This window comes from Priapulus caudatus, unplaced genomic scaffold (assembly GCF_000485595.1).
Source record: "Priapulus caudatus unplaced genomic scaffold, Priapulus_caudatus-5.0.1 Scaffold2130, whole genome shotgun sequence".
In the NCBI taxonomy this organism is placed as follows: domain Eukaryota; kingdom Metazoa; phylum Priapulida; class Priapulimorpha; order Priapulimorphida; family Priapulidae; genus Priapulus; species Priapulus caudatus.
This window is the reverse complement of record NW_014579191.1, coordinates 17,333-26,975: the sequence shown is the minus strand read 5'-3', so window position 1 is coordinate 26,975 and position 9,643 is coordinate 17,333. Positions and strand designations below refer to the sequence as shown.

Below are 9,643 nucleotides of genomic sequence, written 5' to 3'. Positions count from 1 at the left end.
TGATGCTCTCGCCAGCCTGCTTGCTACAGAACAGCACGTCGTCGGGTGCTCTGCAAAACAGCATACATGTCGTTCACTCATTAGCACAGAATTTTATGAATATGTATGAATGTGTAAGTATATATATATATATATATATATATATATATATATATATATATAATATAAATATATATTTATATATATTATTCATATTTATTTATTTATTTATACACGGTACCCTAACCCTAACCATAACACTAACCCTAACCTACCCCTAACCCCTAACCCTAACTCCTAACCCTAACCCCCTAACCCTAACGGCTAACCCTAACCCTATACAGACATAATATGTGGCAAGGTGACTTTTTCTGTATTTCAGGATGAAAATCGAAATGGCACCTGACAACACTGTCATCAGGCACTGTACTCACCTCGCACGACTTCCTGCACCATCGCAGCCACCGACGGCATGTGCACGAGCATTATACGACTCCAGTTCATCTGCTGAGCTATCGCGAGCCTCGTCTCGCAAGCACTGGGTGGATCGGTGGTTGGTCGCAGAGTAAGCGCGCTTCCTACCAGCTCTGCTTCGCTGCCGCGTGGCACTCTTCAGGCATTTCCCCGATGGGGGCGACGCCCGACGCCTCCTTCCTTCCCGAGTTCCAGGGCAGATGTCCTGGCTGAAAGGAGATGGATTATTTCGTCGCATTTCATATCATCTGTAACTTGACATACCCTTTAAGGCAGTGTAACAGTAAGCCTCCGCGATTGTTCACCGTTGCACTATTTCTGCGTATAGAAAAAAGCAGTTTTCTCGAATTTTTCATGGCAAATTTCGTCATTAGAGTGCATAGAAATGTGCATTGCACACGCGAGATGGATGCCCGACGAAGAGATGTTTGGAAAGGATTGAAATTTCAATCGGTTTTGTGGAAAAAGTGTGCAAATGCGTGGTTGTCGTAGCCATGGTGACCGGCAGCCGCGTTTGAGAGTTGAGGGGTACCCGACAAACATGGTGGAATTTCGCATCATAGAGCTGGCAAAAGTTTCGAGTGAAGATTGTACAGTTAATGTGCAGTGATTTTGCATGAATATAATGCATGCTGTGTGTTTATAGCAACTGTTTACGTATTTCTTATTATTTTCTGTGTGCTGCTCATTCAGGCCTGCTGCCTATGGACGCCCTCTACTGTTGGTAAACACCTATACAGGGACCCTAATGAAAGTGACGCCACAGCGCCATCTTCCACCTACTCCCAAAAGTTGAATCTGCCGGTCTGTGCCCCACAACATTTCAAATGAAAAATAAGAAAACGCGACTATTATTCAAATTAGCATGAAAAAAAACGTTGATCTATACTTAAGAGATCATATAAATATGGATATGTATATAGATACATGTATGGCGCTAAAGGAACGAGAAATACACGAAAAATAATTGTTTACGTGACGTCACGAGTCACGTGCTAGCTAGTCGCAGCCTATTCTACCAATTATAATAATTCTTATGTTACCATTCGCATGAAAACAAACCTTGATGGTGAAGCATGATGAAAATGATGAAACATGAAAGATTATATTATATATATATATATATATATATTTATAAGGCATATAGGCAAATATAGCATATAGGTACAGCATATAGCATACATAGGCCTACATATAATATAATAATTATATATAATAATTAATATAGCATATTATATTATTGACAACCAGGCTGTGTGAATTACGTCAATATACTACTACTACGGTACCGTACTAGTACTGCTAGGCTATTCTATAATATATATATATATATATATATATATGAATCGATAGATGAAAGATTAGATGATAGATAAAACGTTATCTAGGACAGAATTAATTATTCGGTCTAAGGTAAATATAGCATATGTCTAGCATACATTATATAGGCCTACATATAGCTTATATGATATAGCAATATATAGCATATATAAGGATATACTAGCATATAGCATATACCCAGACAGCACAACAGCACCAGGTCAATATTGGCCCAATATCGGTTAATCTTAGCACCAATAATATTGGCCCAATATTTGCCTGACCCCCCCGGCTTTGCACCTTGGCCCGACACCGGCTTAACTGGCTCCAGGTTGGCAGAATAATAGCATGGGGCTAAATGATACACTTTCCTTGAATGTCAGTGTGTAGGCTGGGCATTTTTTAATAAACAAAAATTGTACTATTAATTATTCTGGTTTCAATAAAAATTTATTAAAATGTCGGAAATGCATAACATTTGAGCATAACATTGCTCGTCTGCCTGCCAACACAGACGTCGGCCTTGCGATGGCACGCGGTCACCTCCGCTCTGCACTGCTGTAGCAGGGTGACCATCGATCTCTCTTCTGGAGCGTCCGTGTTGCCAATGTGTACGCGGCTGTAACATGTCTTTTGCACGTGTTACATGAAGTAGTCAGCGATGCTATAGACTAGGGTTGTTTGGTGACCAGGTAGTCTGCGTAGACGCAGCGTCGCGCGGCTACATTGATGTTACAGGGAGTTGGATAAGCGGGTTTTAGATTAGGCAGTTTCGAGAGTCGGTATAGGGGTAGGACGTGGTCTGAGAGAACGGGTGACATGTGCGCTCAGGATGTAGGGAGTTTTGGGGAAATATATAGAGAGAGATGTAAGAGGGGGGAGTCGGGTTCTGGTCGCGAGAGGACGCGCACGCGCGACAGCGCGTGTGCGCGGGTCCTTTGTCTGTGTGTAAGGAGATGTGATGTGTGTAAGATATATTAAAAGGTTGTACAGTTTACCACACACGTTTGGATCTTATTCATCATTTCTACGTGAACGCTCATTCATGTTTACATTTTGGTGCTCGTGACAGTCCAAAATCTGGTATCCTTTGCGGAGGCACGTAAGGTACTATCTACTACTATATCGATCTACGGACAAGGAAGATGGAGAAGGAAGAACGACGGAGAGCGAGAAGCGGGAGAGAGAACGGTGAATCAAGAAAGATGTAGAGGAAGAATGACGGAGAGCGAGACAGGGAGAGAGGGACGGAAAGCGCGAGTTCTGATGATGAGATGTGAGCCAGACTGGGCTAGCGCCGACGACGATGACGATGGCGACGAGGATCGGCTGGAAATCGTGGAGGAGGACGCGTTGCGGCCGCCGCGTCGGCAAGGTTGTCAGCGGAGAGGAGAAGGACGTGAAAAGAAGAATAGATTCCGACGAAGGAAGAGAAGGATGCAGTTACACGAAAGGAACAAGAACGCGAGAGATGAACGAGACGGAAATACTTAAAATGAGTATTGAATCAATCTTGTGTCGGCATTTATTTCGTAATTAAAGTGAAAACGTTAGTTATAAACGTTAATACTCGAGGGTTTTTCCTGTATACACCATGCAAGCATGCACCATACATTTTTTTTTATCCCTCATACCTGTTTTAGTTCAAAAGGTGCATGTTATGTTATGTCTATGCGTATGTACTTGCGGAGCAGAATAAAACTTTGAATAAGGAACGCCGACACAGTTGTTTCACAAGCTTACCTGACATTGTATGTATGTCTATATGTAGGTTTATGGTTGTTTTATGAACGCGGTATTTTCTTCATGATATATGCTTCTAACCGTTTTTTCGTGGAAAACCTTTGTCGTGAAACTTTGTTTAGAAATTTGTGATCGTTTTCTTGAATTTGTGGCTAACCATGACGGTCACGTTTCCATTATATTGTCAGACCGGCTAAACACATTCTTCAATTAGAGTTTGATTATAGGCCGCAAAACAGTTTAATCGAAAATATGAATCAGTTTTGCGATATTCTTTGTTGGCTGTAAATATGATTTATGATGTATGATGGGATGCATATATCGATGATTTGGCTGCTCCAGGACAAAACTCAAAGCCCCCCCGGACAATCTACCCCCGGACAATTACCCCCGACACCCCCGGACAATTACCCCCATGCCATTTAAACACCCATTGCCATCAGCCCCCCGGAAAATCACCCCCCGGACAATTACCCCAGGACATTTACCCCCCGGACATTTACCGCCCCGGACAATCACCCCCGCGACATTTAGCCCCCGGACCATACTCCCGCGACAAATTACCGCCATATTACCCCCGGACAATTACCCCCCCGACTTACCCGACATTTACACCCCCGGGATTCATCCCTCGCCCGCATTAACCCCGACAACCGCCGGGACATATTAACCCCCGGCACAATTCCCGGCTTTCACCCCCGGCACATATTAACCCCCAACGCGGACAATTACCCCCCGACAATTTACTCCCCGGACATTTACCGCCGCGGACAATTCCCGCCATGCCATTCACGCCCGCCGGACAATGCATCGCCCTGGACGAGATTAAACCCCGCGCCAATTACAGCCCGCGACAATTACGCGCCCCCGGACAATATTACCGACCGGGCATTTACCCCACGGACAATTAACTCCCCGGAATTTACCGCCCCGGACAATTAGCCCCCCGGACAAGTACCCCACCGGACATTTACGCACCCCGGACATTTACCGGCCCCGGGCCAATCACCCCCGGACAATTACCCCCGCCGGACATTTAATCCCCCGGACATATTACGCCCCGGACATTTCTCAGCTTGGTGTGTTATTCATTGTTTGAAACAGTGATACAGGCAGAGGTCCAAGCAGGAGGAAGAAAGGTGTGGAGGAAGGAGGGGGAGAAGATGAAGAGAAGGTGGTGGAGGAGGAGGAGAGAAGGAGAGGAGGAGGAGGAGGTGGGAGGAGGAGGAGAGGAGGTGGAGGAGGAGGAGAAGGAGATATGTGGGAGAAACGTGGTGGAGGGAGGTAGGAGCGGGCAGAAGGTGGAGAAGGAAGGACTGAGGGGGAGAAGGTGGAGAAGGAGGGAGGAGGAAGGAGGAGGAGGGAGGAGGAGAAGGAGGAGGAGAGTGAGAGGAGGTAAGGAGGAGGAGGTGGAAAACGATGGGGAGAAGGCTGTGAGAGGAGGAGGGAGAGTGGGAGACAGAGAGGGAGGGAAGGATGCGAGGGAGGAGGAGGAGGAGAGTGGATGAGGTAAGGGAGGAGTAGAGGCGCCGTGCTTCTAACCTTCCTCCTTCCCCCACCTGCCTCTCCTGCTCTCCTCTGCCTCTCCTCTTCCTCCACCCCATACTCCTCCTCATCGCCTGCATCCACCCTCTCTCCGCTCCTCTGCCTCCTTTCTTCGCGCCCTTCGTCCCACGTACGTCCCCTCCTTGCAATTCTCCATCTCCTCTCCTCCTCCTCCACCCATCTTCCTCCTCTCCTCTCCTCCTCCTCACCTCCTCGTCGTCCTCCTCTCCTCCATCCTCCTCCACCACCCCTTCTCCACTCTCTCCACCACCTGCCCTCCGCTACGCTCCTCCCTTCTCTACCTCCTCCACATCCTGCTCTCCTGCCTGCTTCCTCCTCCTCCCATCCACCTGCCTCTCGTCCTCGTTATCTCCTGCCATCCCATCCACCACCTTCTTCCCTCTCCCTCTACCTTTCCTTGGTCCCTCTACGTCCTCCTCTCTCTCACTCCTCCCTCCTCCTCCTCTAGCTCTGCCCCCCCCTCCTGCCACCACCTACTCGCCACCTTCTCCTCCTGCCTCCTCCTCTGCTCTCTCACCTCTCGCTCTCCCCTCCTCCTCCTCACTTCCACTTCCCTCTCCTCCTCCTCCGTCGCTCGCTCCGTCCTCCTACCATCCTTCTCCCCCCTTCTCCTCATCTCCTCCACGCTCTCCCCCTTCTCATCCCGCCACCCACGTCTCCCGCCCTTCCTCCTCATCCACCTTCTCTCATACCTCCTCCTCCACCTTCTCCGCCCTCGCTGCATCACCCACCACGGTTCTCGCCACCTTCTCCCCCATCTCCTCCACCACGCTCTGCGCCTCTCTCCTCGACCTCCTGCCTGTATCACTGTTGCAAAGCATGAATAAATTAAATCAACCAAGTGAGGTAAATGTTCCAGGGGTAATTGCGGGGTAAATGTCCGGGTTAAATGTCCGGGGTGGGGCATGTAAATGTCCNTAATTGCTTTCCGCGGGGGTCTGATTGTCCGGGGGCGCTGAATGTCAGGGGGTAATTGTGTCCGTGGGGTAAAGTGTCCGTGGGGGCTAATTTGTCCGGGTGGCCGTAAATGGCGCGGAGTAATTGTCCGGGTCGGGTAAATGTCCGCGGGGGTAATTTGTCCCGGGGCGGTAATGTCCGGGGGTGTAATTGGTCCGGTGGGGGGTAAATGTCCGGGGAGGTATTGTCCGGGCAACGGGTAATGGGCATGGGGGTAAATGGCATGGGGGGTAATTGCTCCGCGGCGGGTAATTGTCCGGGTGGTAATTATCCGGCGGGGGTGATTGTCCGGGGGGTATTTGTTCCTAGAACCGATCTGATTTTGTTTTGGCCGCCAATGATGTGTGGAAGTGACAAGCTACCACATCAGTTGCCCCGTGTTTATTACATGCCTGTGTGCCATGGCCCCTGTGTGCCCTGGATTATGATGAATATAATCAGATATAACGTGCGTTTTCGGTAATGCGTGTTGTATACGGCAGTACGCCACGTAACTCGTTAGAGCCATAAAATACGCGAATCGTGGAGAGTAATTGGCAGCGATTATCAGATATCAGAATGTTCATGCCAAATGTGTTGAGTTTCTGACTTATATTGTGATCGAACTTTATCGTTACCCGGTACTTGTTTTCTACGCTTCATATATGTTTTCTTATTGTATTTTGATTATTGTTATGTTTGTGTGTATTGATTGTGGGTGTTTAATCGGACAGAAAGACGTTTCTCTTGTTGGGTTGAGTTAGGAAGATATAAGGGTAGTATTTTTTTTTTGAATTGGTTAGGTTCAGGTTAAAGTGTAGATCAGCGAGGACGCTGAGTTGATGACTACCCTAGTCATCGTTTTGGGGAAAAAGGAGATAATGTAACATGTCTTTTGCACGTGTTACATGAAGTAGTCAGCGAGGCTATAGACTAGGGTTGTTTGGTGACCAGTTAGTCTGCGTAGACGCAGCGTCGCGCAGCTACATTGATGTTACAGGGAGTTGGATAAGCGGGTTTTAGATTAGGCAGTTTCGAGAGTCAGTGTGAAATAGGGGTAGGACGTGGTCTGAGAGAACGGGTGACATGCGCGCTCAGGATGTAGGGAGTTTTGGGGGAATATATATAGAGAGAGAGATGTAAGAGGGGGGAGTTCTGGTCGCGAGAGGACGCGCACGCGCGACCACGCGTGTGCGCGGGTCCTTTGTCTATGTGTAAGGAGATGTGATGTGTGTAAGATATTAAAGGTTGTACAGTTTACCACACAAGTTTGGATCTTATTCATCATTTCTACGTGAACGCTCATTCATGTTTACACGGCCACACTGCGCAAACACCGCCTGCCGGTAGCGGTCTCCACCGCCGGCCGTTTCCCACTCGGCGCACGCAAGCCGGCGGCCGGGAACCACGCAACACACTCGTAGGGTGTCTCAGCGTGCGGCGCTCGCAACCGCAGGCGACGTGCGTCGTGTCGCAGCCAACGTCGTTGCGGAGACGGAAGCGGCCGAGCTTGCCAACGATCGCGATCATGACGATCATGACGATGACTCATCATGACGATGCTGCTGCTGCAGCTGCTGCTGCTCTGACTGCTGGTCTTCCACCGCTGCGGCCGTTGCTTCGCGGCAACGCCGGACGCATTTGGGGCAGAACTCTTCTCAGCGTATCGGCGTGGTTTCCGGGCGGCCAAGGGTTTGAACACCTCTAGACTCGTCCGCGTCGGCGCCGTCACTGTCTTGAGGAATTCGACGACAGTGCTCGTCGAATTCGCGTCATTTCGCTGACTCCACGCGGGTCTAGCGGGCTTCCCAGCTCTCTTCTTCCCTCCGATCATGATCTCGGAGCCAGACACCTCCGCGTGGGACGTCTCGTGCGGCGTGCAGAGCTTAGCAGAGCTTATGCGGTGCACCGGGCTCGCGTCGTCGAGGTGACCGGTCGCCGGCGACTCCGAGACGCTGTCCTATCGCGACTTTTGTGATTAAAATATACAAAAAGTGAGACTGCATTTTAATAGATTGAAATACATTGCTAGAGAAACATGCAGTTGATAAACAATAGATAAAATAATATCATGTAAAATGCAGATTTAGTTAAATCTTATTACCCGCACCCCAATACAGAATCCAATACAAAAAAGCAGAGCTGCCATAAAAAAGTGTTTAAGGAACTGAGAATGTTTTCTTGCTTTCACTATCTAGCGAACAATCCTAGTACATACCCCCCACACACACACACACTAACAACAACGACAACAACAACAACAACAACAACAACAACAACAAACCCCTCTTGTAGATATTTTACTCTTACGTTTTTGAGATGGTCTGGAAAGCCAAAGAGTATTGGTACAGCATCTTCTGCCAACCGGGTTGTCTGACCACTGTGGTCAAAGCAGTTTCCTGTAAAATGATCTGAACATTCGATGGACACCACTTGTCTCTCTTCATGTTTACAAGCCATTTGCTTAGCAAGGCAGGGCGGCCAAAAGGGAACCTAAAACAAGCAAAATGTAACATTTCCCTTTATTTAATTCATCGTTACTGTGTACGCTGTATATTTCACGGTGGTTTAATTTTCGCAGCTGAAATCCATTTGAAACCTCGTTAAGAACTGGGAACTTGAGTGGCGTAGGCATGGTTGCTAAATGCCCCAAGATGTGGAAATGTTCCGTGGTCCGCGGAACGAATCATCAGTAGCCTGGGTTGACCCTCAGCCATCTACTGCTGTCCGGTGGAGGTCGACGACGGGAGAGCCAGTCGTACAGTGAATATCACACGCACACACCAAAATTACAATGTGGGGTAGCTAATTTGGTTTAGCTACATTTAATTTTACATCATGACAACAATACAACTTTTTACAAGTACCTAGCTCCAAGAAACGGTCTTGCTAGGGTTAGAAGATAGACAATCGGTTGCACACCCTTTTTGGCCTTAGTACAAGTGCCTAGCTAGCGATCGAGGGTAAAAACCTTTGCTAACGCACACAACATACCCAGCACGGCGCAGGGGCTATGTCCGCGAGTGACACGAGGAACACAGGCTGGTTCGCCACACAAAACATAACAAAATTACAATACACCTGTAGCCTGTACAGTGTAGGCCTTCTGTGCTAACGTTATCATAGGTTATGAAATCAGAAATGGTCAATTTCTGAATTATTGTTCCAAATTATTAAACATATAAAATGGCAATGCATAGACATAGCGTTCATTCAACTACAAATAGGCCTACTGTAGTTATATTACACAATCTGCTGTATGTCAATATGCTTCGCTGGCACGACGTATAATAATGCTGTTTTTATCATAAATTTGCCCATTTTAATGCTAACTTACAAATGAAATGTCCTTCCACATCCCTTAAACTGCCTGTTAGTGCAGTTCATAGCTGCACAGGATGACATTCTCTGCTCTAACAAATGAATTTGAAATGTATTTCTCGAGAGGCCAAAGTTGCTTGCAGTGGAGATTGCTAGCAGTAGACTGGTCCGCGCTCGGCAGTTCCACTCGCGTTAAGTGAGCGCGCCGCGCGCGTCAGTGTAACGCGAGTGGAACTGTCGAGCGCGGACCAGTCTATACCCCGTAGGGGTAATGCTATCCCCCGGGCGTGGAGGGAGGTGACCG

The 9,643-nt window shown here is 48.1% G+C and overlaps 1 protein-coding gene across 1 annotated transcript; it reads right to left on the bottom strand.

The window, feature by feature from the left end:
- Window positions 1-557: 557 nt before the first annotated feature.
- Window positions 558-9,427, bottom strand: LOC106818278. Its single transcript, XM_014822998.1, has 5 exons — window positions 9,356-9,427; window positions 8,329-8,511; window positions 7,533-7,978; window positions 5,775-5,889; window positions 558-662 (listed from the first exon to the last, which is right to left on the bottom strand). Exons 1-5 carry the CDS (start codon window positions 9,374-9,376, stop codon window positions 558-560), a joined length of 870 nt encoding a protein of 289 aa, XP_014678484.1. The 5' UTR covers window positions 9,377-9,427.
- Window positions 9,428-9,643: the final 216 nt, after the last annotated feature.